Source organism: Rana temporaria, chromosome 2 (assembly GCF_905171775.1).
Source record: "Rana temporaria chromosome 2, aRanTem1.1, whole genome shotgun sequence".
NCBI classification, from domain to species: Eukaryota; Metazoa; Chordata; class Amphibia; order Anura; family Ranidae; genus Rana; species Rana temporaria.
The window spans coordinates 236,890,726-236,904,675 of record NC_053490.1 but is presented as its reverse complement, the minus strand read 5'-3'; the positions used below and the strand labels follow the sequence as shown (position 1 = coordinate 236,904,675).

Sequence of the window (13,950 nt, the reverse complement as noted above, 5' to 3'; positions counted from 1 at the left end):
TGATAATGTGGCAAGTTCATAACCACTTGCGTCAGTCCGTGAAAGCAGGATAGCGGGATAGCGGGCGCGCGGGTCCTGCATCTATCTTGTTTTTAAAATGATTGGTAAAGTCCTAGGCAGTGAATGAGTTACTGGGCAATGGGGGGACAAAGTAGAAAGTTAAAAGTAGAGAACTGGATAAAAGGTTATTAATGAAAATGATAAAATATGTCTATTTTGCAAAATGGAGGAAGGAGTTAAATTTTAGGAGAGCATATTTATGAAGGACAAGTAACCAAGTTTTACACCACACTCGCTCAAGAGCGTGACTATATCTTTTGAGACTTCTGGTGCTGCTTGCCAGGGCTGTAGTGGTCAGGGCCTAATTCTGTGTTCAGTGAGGGGAGCAAGGGTGTCCAGGGAGGAAGGGATTGAGCTTTTGTACACAAAGTAGCTAGGTCAGGGCAGGACAAGGGTCAGATTTTGTTGTAGAGGTAGTCAGTAGCAGAATAGAGAGGGGAAGGGCTAAAGTGTGGAGGATTTCTGATAGCTGCTTGCTGGTTGGAGGCATAGGATGTTAAAAACAGGGATTGTGTGAACTGATAATGTTGTGATTAGAGAGAGGAAAGGGGGGCGTTGGAGAGAGGAGGTAAGAGTGCAGAGGTAAGATATTACAAGGTGTTGCCATTAGAGTGAGTAAGAGTATCTGTCCATTATGTTGGGTCAAAAGATGAGGTTAGGCTGGAAAACTGAGAGGTAGCTGATATGTTACCATTACCAGTATGTTAAAATCATCAAGCTGTATTATGCTTTTATTCTAGCCATTTATTAATTTAATGGATTCCTGGTTTATGTTATTATTAGGGTGCACTAGAACATGAGGAAAGTAAAAGCCTCAGATTTCAACTGGAGCTATCTCAGATAAGATCAGAATTTGAAAGAAAATTGGCCGAAAAAGATGAAGAGACAGAAAATATCAGGTACTTTCTGTTATAGGATTAGGCATTATTTAAAAACTGTGTGTGGGTCAAAGATGACCCATGATTTTCAAGCAAAGTCTGACACAGCAATGGAGTGCCTAATGCCTCAATAAAAAAAATTGATGGTCATGGCACTACCGTACTTTTCTTTATTCTGTATTTCTTTAACATCAGCGTGGTGCAAAATGCATTCGAGCAGACTTTCTCAACCCTTTCAACACATAGAAACCCTTGAAATAACTTTCCAGTCTCAGGGAAGCACTGCTAAAAATTTCTATAGCAACTAATGATACATTGTGTGATGGACCTTAGGAATAATGCTTCTTATACTTGTGGTCATTGGGAAGAATTGCCCCTTTTCAAATAGCTAAAAAAATATCAATTGTGTCAGTGGATACTTATCTGAGAGGCAGAAATAGCTCATTGCTCAAGGAACACCTAGAAATCTCTGGAGGAACTCTGGTTAGGAAACCCTGCTTTAAAGCATGTGAAATATGCAAATTGGCACTGCTATCTTCCCTCTGAAAATGCTATTTTCCTGTCTTTTATGCTGACCTTTTTGTAACAATAACTTTCAAATCCCTAACTTGGAACAAGATTAATTATCAGGAAAGTCAGTAAGTCAGAAGCCGTTACCTGTTTACTTGTTTTAGATCAGTGACTCAATGGGCCAGATTCACAAAAGGGATACGCCGTCGTATCTGTTTCTATCTATGCGACTGATTCATAGAATCAGTTACTCATAGATATCCATAAGATCCGACAGGTGTAATTGTTTTACACTGTCGGATCTTAGGATGTAGTACCGCGGCCGCCGCTGGGGGGAGTTTGCGTCGTAAACCAGCGTCGGGTATGCAAATTAGGAGTTACGGCGATCCACGATGGATTTTCGCGTTCGCTACGTCCCTGCTAGTCTAGTTTCCCGTCGCAAAGTTAGTCGTCGTTTTGGGTGCCCTAACTTTAGTCAGCAATCGTATTGCTGTCTAAAGTATGGCCGTCGTTCCCGCATCGAAATTTAAAATTTAACGTCGTTTGCGTAACACGTCCGGGAATACGGAAGTACGCTACGCGCGTCGCCGTTCGAAAAAATGACGTCACGGCGCACAAAGCACAACGGGAATTGCGAAACGGAGAATGCGCAGTAGGTCCGGTGCGGGAGCGTGCCTAATTTAAATGGCACACGCCCATTTGAATTGGCCCACCTTGCGCCGGAGGCTGCCAGCGTAGTTTTCATCGCAAGTGCTTTGTGAATCAGGCACTTGCGATGAAAACTTGCGGCGGTGTAACATATCTACGATACGTTATGCCGCCGCAGTTCTATGTGAATCTGGCCCAAAGTATTTAAGGAAGTGTGACAGAATGAGAGACAGGCAACTAGCACATTCTGATTGTCTATGGAAGTCTTTCATGTTGCTGTCATTACTTTGTTTCCTTCAAAAATCTGCTTGGGATACAACAAATCGGGTAAAACTAACCTAGTATAATTTAGTCTTTTGATGCAAAAAATTATTGCACGAGACAAAACTAAATCTGGTTATATTGCAAGTAGGTAATACATATGAATTAATATACATTAATTATATCCCTTTTAAATTTGGTATAACACAGTATGTTATGCTTTTTGTGCAAACATATGAATTGATTACATTTCTTTGTCACGCATTAGGAGAAACCAACAGCGAATTATTGAAACATTACAATCTAACTTGGATGCAGAAGCCAAGAGCAGAAATGAAGCCACCAGGTTGAAGAAAAAGATGGAAGGAGACCTAAATGAAATGGAAATTCAGCTAAGCCACGCTACCCGTCAGGCTACAGACGCAACAAAAGCCATGCGAAATCTGCAAGCCCACATCAAGGCATGTAAATTACTAACTGAGTTCTAAGTACAAACTAATGCTAAGATACAATTGTTTGCTTCTACAATAAAAAAAAAATATGTCACAAAAATTATCAAACCCAGATGTTTTTTTTTCATCTCATTTTACTAGGACCTTCAAATTCAGCTGGATGACAACCTTCACCTTTCCGAGGACCTCAAGGAACAAGCAGCAGTCAGTGAGAGGCGAAACAACTTGCTTCAGGCTGAGCTGGATGAACTAAGGGCAGGACTGGATCAGACAGAACGAGCAAGGAAGCTGGCAGAGCAGGAACTACTGGAAGCTACAGAAAGGGTCAACTTGCTTCATTCACAGGTCCAAAATCTGTTTACAACTACTTGCTGAGATTGTAGGTAGTATTTCTTCTTTTGAGATTTTCAAACTAAGCTGATCCATCTCCAATATTCAGGACTTGTTTTTGGAAATACAGAGAACCTCCAGCTGATTGTTAAAACCCTTGTTGGGGGAATGCTTTGATCTATTTTAGTCATCCATTTGTTCGTTTTTTTTTTAGTTTTAACAGAAACCTAAAGTTACTGTATTGTGGTTATGCATATATTTTCTTTATTTATTATGGTCACAATTAGGGATGAGCCGAACACCCCCCCCCATTCGGTTCGCACCAGAACCTTCGAACGAACCGAACGTTCACGCGAACATTTAGAACCCCATTGACGTCTATGGGACTCAAACGTTCGAATTCAAAAGTGCTCATATGCAAGTTATTGTCGTAAAACGTCTTTGAGAACCCAGGTCATGCCCCAGGGAACATGTATCAATGGAAAAAAAGTTTTAAAAACTGTAGTTTTTTCAGGAGCAGTGATTTTAATGATGCTTAAATTAAAAAAATAAAATAAATGAAAAATTCCTTTAAATATTGTACCTGCTGGGTGTCTATAGTATGCCTGTGAAAACGTCTTTGAGAACCCGGGTCTTGCCCGAGTGAACATGTATCAATGGAAAAAAAAGTTTTAAAAACGATACATGTTCCCTCGGGCAAGACCCGGGTTCTCAAATACGTTTTCACAGGCATACTATAGACACCCAGCATGTACAATATTTAAAGGAATTTTTCTTTTTTTTTTATTTAAGCATCATTAAAATCACTGCTCCTGAATCTTTAGGTGCAAACTTCAGAGCACACGGCCAGTACACACCAAGTAGCTTTAGGAGCAAACTACAGAGCACACGGCCAGTACACACAAAGTAGCTTTAGGTGCAAACTACAGAGGACACAGACAATAAACCACATAAGAATACTGCAGCTAGCACAATCACCTGCCTGCCAGTAAATTAGAAAGAACTGATCTAGCTAAACTATACAGTGTATAAATATATATACAACACCTATGATATATATATATTCTCTACACACTGTAACATTAACTGACTAGCCTGCCTGCCTGCTCTATCTACCTGCACAAAATGACACTCTCTTTGTCCTCTCTTAACCACCGCAACACACTACACAAGGCCGACCTGCAGGCGGCCTTTTATAGTGTGGGGCGTGTACTAAACCCCCTGAGCCATAATTGGCCAAAGTCACCCTGGCTTTGGCCAATTATGGCTCTCCGTTTTTTGCAAGCTGTGATTGGCCAAGCATGCGGGCCATAGTGCATGCTTGGCCAATCATCAGCCAGCGATGCCACAGTGAATTATGGTCTGTGAAACGTAACTCAAATTTGTCGCGAACGACCCGTTTTGTTCATATTTCGACGAACGATCGAACATACGATGTTCGAGTCGAACATGAGTTCGACTCGAATACGAAGCTCATCCGTAGTCACAATGAAAAAATACACATCTATTTTATTTTAGGTTAAATGAATATGAAATATTACATATGAATATTCTGTATTCTAATTTTCCAGCTGCAGATAGAGCTTGGAGCTCTTTTTACATGTTTGACTTTCTAAATTAACTTTTTTTCACTATATTAATAAAATTAAGGGAACACTCTCTTCCCCCTTAGTAAATCAACCGTAATGAGAGCAGTCAATCATCCCATTTCTTCCTTCTCAGCTGTGTACAGATTGCCTAGTTCAAATTTTTGAAAGGAGGTAGCTTGCAAGCAAACATTTTCTACACCTTGTATTAATTTATTTTTTGTAGTAAAAATAAGAGAACGGTATTTTTAATCTAAGGGACCCAGTAAATATTAGTGACCTCCCATTTGGAGTTCATGCCCATTGGATGTACACCTCTGCAGTACATTGATTTTCTAAATATGATATATTCTGGTACATATCTCTCTCTACAGAATACCAGTCTGATCAATCAGAAGAAAAAGCTGGAGAGTGACTTGTCCCACATGCAGAGTGAAGTAGAAGAGGCCATTCAGGAATGCCGAAATGCAGAAGACAAAGCCAAAAAAGCCATCACTGATGTGAGTCATGACCACTTTCCATTCACATAATCTTCATAGCAGTGTGTTGTAGCTTGTTGATACCAACATTGTTCTTGTAATCGTCAATATGAACACAGTTGTACAAGTATTTTTTTGTAGAGCAGAAACCTAGGTATTTACATTACATACCAAAACGTAACCCTTGCTGTAATTACTCAGTGATTCAAATATTCCTAACATTTTTATAAAGCAAACCATTCACACATTTTAAAGACAAGATAAAACGATATAAAATTATTTAAAAACAATTCACATTTGTTACACATGTTCTGAATGCCATAGCACATAGCTGGAAGTATAGCTTCTCAATTTTAATTGGCAGTACAACAATTGGATTTGTGGGAGTGTATTACAAGCAGGCAAGCAGCTCCTGCTTATGATGCCACTGAAGTTTTCATGGAATACTTATGCCATCAGCCCTGCCAATTAACATGATCCATAAAGGCATGCATGAGCATTCTCCTGTGTTGACATAAACAACAGTCATACCCATGTAAAGGTCAGGGCTATGTGTGTCAAGAAACAGACACATTTTTTAAGTGCAAATGGTGCCTTTGGCTCCACGTATCAACAGCATTGCATGTTGGACCAAGCTACATTGTAATACACAGAAAGCCACAGGGAATAGTTATGGGCCAGACCAAAAACTTAGGTTAGGCACAGCAGGGCACAATCCAGTCAACTAGCTCATTGGGCAATTCCAGCACTATGTTTTTGTTACTCTTAAACATTCTAATAAATGAGACAAACCTTTCATCGTAACATAATACTTACACTTTGATTTATAGGCTCTCATACTTGGTTTGACTTCTACTTTTCAGTATAGAGGGTTACAGACACATGTGAAAATAGTTATAACACCCAATGATGTTTTAGGCAGCACTACATTTTGATCTTGTCATGGCTGTTCAAACATGACATGCTAGCCGGTTCATATCCAAAAGTATATGCCAGCTGTGGGGGATTTCAACTTTACTTACTGTATATGCTGCACAATTGTGATACCCATGAATATCTCTTGATGAACTAAGGGAATATACCGTAAAACCATTGTTGAATTAGAGATTCACGATAAACTAAGAATACTCAGTATAATCACTGTTTGAATTTGAGATTCTGTCATTAGGAGCGATACATTATATTTGTTAACAAGATTGGATCCAAATAACACTTCGTAATAATCTGAAAAAAAAAAAAAAATTAATTAATCAATGCCTAAAGTAAGCATCTACAATCTTGCATGAAGACGTATTATCTTGTTAGCTACAAAAAAACATAATTTTTTAGGTATGTTTACACCTCTAATTCACACAACACATCTTGGCAAGAAATTGTAAGTGATATTTTGCGCTGTTATCAACACATCTCAAAATAAGAGGCTCATTCCCCAATTTAATATAGAGTAGAGAGCCTAGCAGATAATTAATTTTTACCCAAATTGCCAACTGCATCCCCAGAACAGAAACAGTCTAATGATATTCCAAACTCCATACAGCTTTTTCAGTTTACCATCATCAGTGCAGTGTATGAAAACCATGGGTTCTATGAAGTAGGGCTTGGGACTCAATGAGAAAGTATAACCCAGAAGGATATGTGAGAAACTAAAAAGCCTTCCATTGAACCAGTGCAGCACGCAGTAAAGCCTTCGTAAAGCAAGTGTCAGTTACATATCTATATCCTAGACCAGGGATAAGCAATTAGCGGACCTCCAGCTGTTGCCAAACTACAAGTCCCATCATGCCTCTGCCTCTGGGTGTCATGCTTGATGCTGTCAGAGTCTCGCTATGCTTCATGGGACTTGTAGTTTGGCAACAGCTGGAGGTCCGCTAATTGCAGATCCCTGTCTTAGACAACACAGACAACCCAATATTAGTTTTGTTACGAGGTGCCTTCAAAAAGTTTCATCTATATAATAGAGTTTAAAAAAGTGTGGAAAACCTTTGGGAGAAGCCTTGTATGTTTTCTCCTGGTGAAATGTGGCGCTTCCTTTCCAGTCTGCATTCCTAAATTCTGTTGTGCACCGCTGGTTACCCATCTGCATCTTAAATATTGTATGCCAAGATACCCAGCTATGTAATCCTTCTCAATTACAGGCTGCAATGATGGCAGAAGAACTGAAGAAAGAACAAGACACCAGTTCTCACTTGGAGAGAATGAAAAAGAACATGGAGCAAACCATCAAAGACCTTCAGAAGAGACTAGATGAAGCGGAACAGATTGCACTTAAGGGGGGGAAAAAGCAGATTCAGAAGTTGGAGTCCAGGGTATTACATTATTCTCTTCTAAGTGTATACTATGACCCCATTTACACTTGTATAAACTCCTTAGACTACTGGAAACATGTAAATACCTTTAATTGTACACTTTTCATTTTGGTTACTATGTTTCATATCTATAAGTATATAAAATCATGCAGCAAACGATCAACATTGAGCAATAAAATAATATGCAGGGTTACATGAAAAGGCCCATATATATATACAAGATACTGTATTTTCAGTTCTTTATCTTAAAAAAAAAATGGTTTGTTTTAGGTGCGTGAATTAGAAAATGAGCTGGAAGTGGAGCAGCGTCGGAATGTAGAGTCACTAAAGGGAGTCCGCAAGTTTGAAAGGCGCATTAAAGAACTTACTTATCAGGTATAATATAAACTATACAAAACTATAAGTAGATGTTGAATGATTAAATATTATAAAAAAAATAAAAAATAAATAAAAAATTGAAAAACATGCAAATGTCATCTAGTCCCTTTTTTTTAATCATGCTGATTTTTATTTTGGAAGGCGGAAGAGGATAAGAAAAATCTGCTCCGAATGCAAGATTTGATTGATAAATTACAACTTAAAGTTAAGAGTTATAAGCATCAAGCTGAAGAGACTGTAAGTTTTTCAAATAATGTGTCCTTTATTAAACACAATGTATGCAACATACAAGATGCTCCCTTTGACACACCAGAAAATAAAAGTCTGTGCCCCATCACAAGCTCTTAAGACACACAACAACCACTGAAAATCTTAAATTTACACATTAAACTGAACCTGTGGGCCCCAAAAGAATGTGAACTGACAATTGACAATTACTACAAAAACAAAACATTTTTAGGTGCCTACATACCAGTTCTGATAGAGCACAGGGACTTCCGAAACCAATATATAACTTCTGTGGTTGTTGCCTCTGGCCCACTACTTTGTTCCTTTTGCATTTTATCATAGGCCCATCATTTAAATGGGTGGTCTCACTAAACAACAGTAAGGTACAGGAAGCGCACCCTATTATTTGGAGTTGGCTATTTGATGCCCACAGTTTTTCTTTAAGGATGTGTTGGAAAAGTTTTTTATGTGTATTGTGTGACTATTAATAAGAATGTAAAATGGATTCCAGTTTTCTGTAATGGCTTCTAAAGACACGTTGCTTTAACTTGCCTCTGTAATGGCTTCTAGAGACATGTTGCTTTAACTAGCCTAATTCTATTGTTTGTTTTACTTCCTTAAATCAAACTTTGCTAAGAGTTGTAAAGAGGCACTGGATTGGCAATAAAGCTGTTTGCGTCATGAGCCACCGGTGGTCTTTAAAGTGGAGTTCCACCCATAAATATAACATTACATCAGTAGTTTTAAAAAAATGTCATTAGTCCTTTATGAAAATTTTTTTTTTTAGATGCCTTCAAAGTGTTGTTGCTAGGCAGAATAGTTAATCTTCCCACTTCCTGCACCTAGGTGCTTAATGCTTCCTAACCTACACCGCACAGACTCCTGGGAATGTAGTGGGTGTAACTTTCCAGGAGTCTGTGCACTACCCAGTCTCAAAGAATCATGTGACTTGGACAGCACAGGTGCTGAAACCTGATCTGACACTGCTTGTGCAGCACTGAGCATGTGCGAGATCTGCAAGGCTGAAATCCAGGAAGTCATACAGTCTGGCTTCATGATGCCCACACTTAAGATGGCCCCAGTCAATTTCTATTTTATAAATTGTCTAAATGCTGTAACAACTTAACAAAACGGACCTTAGTTTACAGACTAACTTTACTAGAATACATTAAGCTTGTGTATTACAGGGGTATTTATATTTAAAAAGTGAAATTGTGGCCGGAACTCCGCTTTAAGCCAATAGTATACTTCCTGTTGACCATATAAGAAGGTCACACACCTTGTGTCTGTATGGGACTTTTGCTTTTTCACTTAGCATGTAGATCTCATCCAGTTGTACCGGTGCAACTGAAATAAAATTATCTTGCTTCTGGAACACTTGAAGTTTGACTGATCAAAGAAGAATTATCCTATCAGGATGCCCCTGTGTAAATTTTCAGATCACTAAGGGAACAAAGAAGATAGTTATGTGATGATCATGGTTTCTGGTAGATGTGGTCCTCCCAAATAATGTAAAAATTAATTCAACGCTAACCCAAACTCAAGTGTTAGGTCTGATTTAAATAGTTTGGGAGGTATAAGAGAAGGAAGCAGAGGATGCCTGTAATACCTGCCAATTTGATTAAAACAGACCACATTTTACACCTTGTATAGAGTGAAGGTAGATTAGAACATCTTTCAGGTTTTTATTGCTGTCTGTGCCCCAGGTTAGGGAGATGTACCCTCTCTATTTGTCCTGTTTACTGTTTGTGAAAGTAAAATTAAATCTTAAGTCTTTGATTATCACCAGAACAGGAATAGAGGAGACATTTTCCAAAAGGGAAACTAGTTCTGGTGTCCCTGGTGACAAGCACTCACTTTTTTGAATGGATTTTCTTTCACTTCCTGTTTCCTGTTGTGTCTATGGGACAAAAGGTGAAGGGAAATCTTCGTAATAGAACACAGATGGCAAAAAAATGTACATTGGTCATAACCCTCCATTACTAAAATGAATTTATTTAGTTCTACTTTAAAGTAAATTATGGGACATTTCTGACCATGGGCTGCATTACCAGTTTTTTCCATGTCACGTGCCTGTCTTCTTTTGCAGGGAAAACAGTTGTACCATATTTTTTTTGTTACAAACTTGAGTCAAGCTTACTTTTATAACCCTACCAACTCTCTTGCAGGAAGAACAAGCTAATCAATATTTATCTAAATACAAGAAAATGCAGCATGAGCTTGATGATGCCCAAGAAAGGGCTGATATTGCTGAATCTCAAGTGAACAAGTTACGCAGCAAAACAAGAGATAGTGGAAAAGTAAGAGATTTTGTTACCTTATCAGAAGGGATACACTGTTACAAAGGCATACTGTTATACTGTATATTGCAATCATATGGAAATCTGAATGTTTGTAAGAACCTAGAGCAGGGCTATGCAATTAATGGACCTCCAGCTGTTGCAGAACTACAAGTACCATGAGGCAAAGCAAGACTCTGACAGCCACAAGGATGACACCCAGAGGCCAAGGCATGATGGGACTTTTAGTTTTGCAACAGCTGGGGGTCTGCTAATTGCATATCCCTGACCTAGAGAATCCAAGGAGACTAGAGTTGAGTTAAAGCAACTCTGTTGCTTTCCAAAGAAAATCCAAAGAATGGCCCCTGCAAAAGAAAACTGTGAATACTTACCTCTCTGTCCAGGGCAGCAAGTCCGCGGGGTTATAGCGATACAGCTTCCAACAAAGACTTCATCTGTCAGATGTCTGACGGATACCTATTCCCCTCCTGTGCTCAACGGTTCATTCCACTGCTCCAAATGCTTTTACTGTGTTCTGCTGTAACTATAACACAACAAATGTCATACTTGCCAATCGCAAGAGAGGTGAGCATTCATTCTTTAATTTTTTTTCTAAGCGACGGTTAATTTAGGATTATTTTCTTCTACTTCCCCTTTGCTCTGTGCTGATAATACAGAGTGATGACACTAGCTAAATAGACTACGGGAAGCCAATCCAATATGCAATAAAAAAGTGGATGAGCTTTTTTGGTAAATAAAGTATGATAGATAAGAAAATCTATAACTTGGAATAAATTAGTTGCTTAACAGCATATTTCAATATGTGCAGTTTCTTCTTAAAGTGAATGTAGTCCCTTCCATATACCCAGCGAATGGACTATTCTCAGGTGATACACAAAGATGAAACAAATCCTACATAATTTGTATCTGTCTATCTTATCTACATCTAAAGTACTGAATTATGAAGCTTGTCTTAGGCCTAGTACACACGAGAGGATTTATCTGATGGTTGTACTAACCATGAGATAAAAATCTGCGCGGAATTCCCTCCGCGGTGACGCGTCGCGCCGTCGCCGTGATGATGACGCGGCGACGTGCGCGACGCTGTAATATAAGGACTTCCACGCATGCGTCGAATCATTACGACACATGCGAGGGATGGAATCGGACGGATTGATCCGGTGAGTCTGTACAGACTATCGGATCAATCCGCTGGACTGGATTCCAGTGGATCGATTTCTTAGCATGCTAAGAAATTTTGATCCGCTGGAAAACCATCGGCCCGAAAAATATCCGCGGATAAATATCCGCTGGGTTGTACACACCAGCGGATCTATCCGCTGAAAGTGATCCGCGGATAAATTCCAGCGGATAGATCCTCTCGTGTGTACGGGGCCTAAGGCCCCATACACACGAGAGGATTTATCCGCAGATACGGTCCAGCGGACCGTTTCCACGGATAAATCCTCTCAAAGAAATCCGCTGATTTCGATGGGATGGAGTGTACACACCATCCCATTGAAATCCGCGCGGAAATCCTCTGCCGATGACGTGTCGCGCCGTCGCCGCGATTATGACGCGGCGACGGGCGCGACGCTGTCATATAAGGAATTCCACGCATGCGTCAAATCATTACGACGCGTGCGGGGAATCCCTTTGGACGAATGGATCCGGTAAGTCTGTACAGACGAGCGGATCCATCCGTTGGAATGGATTCCAGCAGATGGATATGTTGTGCAGCACAACAAATATTCGATCTGCTGGAATCCATCCCAGAGGAGATTTCTCCGCGGAAACAGATCCGCTGGCGTGTACACACCATAGGATCTATCCGCAGAAACCCATTTGCTGGGATTTATCTGCGGATAGATTCTATCGTGTGTACGGGGCCTTAGAGTTCAGAATAAAAGGGAGTGGAGAGCTGAAGTTACACTCTGCAGAGCTCAGTTAGGTGAGGTCTGAGAGCTGATTGGAGGGAAGAGCCACACTCCCTTCACACAGCACACTGAACAGAGCTGAGGTTGCCAATCTGCTGAAGGTCCCTCCCCTGTCACCATTTTTCAGTGATTAATGCTGATAGCAGGGGAACAAACCAGTAGACAGATATGACATGTAATGTTCTTAATTGAGACAAGTACACACTATAGAGGGATGTGCTTTGTTCATATTTATTGTCTGAGGTTTACAGCCACTCTAAGCCCAAAGATAAATGAGTCCTAATCAGGTCATTCATTGTATAATAATGCAATGTGTGCCTTTGCCTTCATTACAGTTCTGGCTTTGGAATAAGCATGGGTATGTTATGTGTAAATATGCTGCTACTCTTCCACAGTTCTGGTTTTCATTTTGTGCATTTCCCCTATAGGTACGTGAAGAGGAGTAGACAGTCTGAAGACAGTCTGAAGACTTGAGATTGTGCTTTATTCTACGGCAACTTGAAGTTTTCAAATTTTCTGAAATAAATATCATCTGCAATAAATAAGCATAATTTTGTATATGATTTTCATTCTCACATTATAAGTCCTTGAGAAAAGTTTTTGCTTGAGGATAAAATGTTGATGATGGGCAAAATATCACTAGAGCTATCGAGTCCAGGTATCTGCTTACAATATTGATTCACTGGCTGCAGTTTTTGTATGTCTAATGCACAAGTTTATAGCAGTAATTGACAAAACAATGAGAGGGGGAAGCACAGGGCAATGTTTACTTTCTGTTTTTTTTACAGCTCTTTTGCTTCACTGTATAGGCGCATATTGAATGAAAGTTTTTGCAAGCGCTTATAAGAACACGAGTATAGATGCCTTTAACTCAGCTGTAAATTAGCACCAAGAAATAGATACAAGACCGTTTAGTGGTAAATTAATTCACTGTATTGATATGGGTTAGAATGAATGGTGGTATGAGCATAAATGAATACAGAAGGTAGGTTCAGACAGTCAGCTAGACAGTATAATCACATTGCCAATGTAACTTAGAATAGAGTTCTGTAGTACTAAGCTGGGATTAACTCACAAATCAGCATTAAACAGTGCATATAAGCATTGCCTGCAATGTGAATGATAAGACTATAACTAGTCTAGAGTGCACTCTAGGAGAATGGCTAGAATATGATGCAATGTCCCCTGGGAGGTACCTCTTAGCATAGACAATAGGTTAAGGTCTTTGTGTATCAGCTGTAAAGGGAAAGTTTTAGTCCTAACTCTTCAGCCAGCTAGCAATGGGGCTCAGTTGTACTGTTGGTGCTCATGAGAATAGTCCTAGTGCAACCTGCACACAGCAACAAGGCTACTAGATGACTGTATGGTAAGTTCCTAAAGGGCTCAGTCTCTCTAGCAGCAGATGGTATATCCCCACAGCAGCAACTCACCAGTCCCAGAGATATTGCAGCTCACCATCTGGTCACACACATCGATTAGTCCACTCTCTACTCTGCACCCAGGTGACTCTGGCTGTTGGCACCCCGAACTCAGCACCCGTTCAGGCTGCTCATATGCAGCAGTGGTGGTGAACACTGAACAGCGTTGTGCACTCTCTGGTCTCCACTATGGCAAGAGC

General features: G+C 39.9%; 1 protein-coding gene across 1 annotated transcript in view; it reads left to right on the top strand.

Moving 5' to 3' along the window:
• The window catches only part of MYH15 (myosin heavy chain 15), an 82,758-nt gene extending 69,875 nt beyond the window's left edge, over nt 1–12,883 (top strand). The window contains exons 34-42 of the mRNA XM_040336646.1: nt 844–959; nt 2,626–2,818; nt 2,951–3,154; nt 5,100–5,225; nt 7,340–7,510; nt 7,781–7,885; nt 8,030–8,125; nt 10,285–10,416; nt 12,761–12,883. Coding sequence (XP_040192580.1) covers nt 844–959; nt 2,626–2,818; nt 2,951–3,154; nt 5,100–5,225; nt 7,340–7,510; nt 7,781–7,885; nt 8,030–8,125; nt 10,285–10,416; nt 12,761–12,778 — 1,161 coding nt within the window. The 3' untranslated portion in view covers nt 12,779–12,883. The remainder of the gene's footprint in view (nt 1–843; nt 960–2,625; nt 2,819–2,950; nt 3,155–5,099; nt 5,226–7,339; nt 7,511–7,780; nt 7,886–8,029; nt 8,126–10,284; nt 10,417–12,760) is intronic.
• The last annotated feature ends 1,067 nt before the right edge of the window (nt 12,884–13,950 follow it).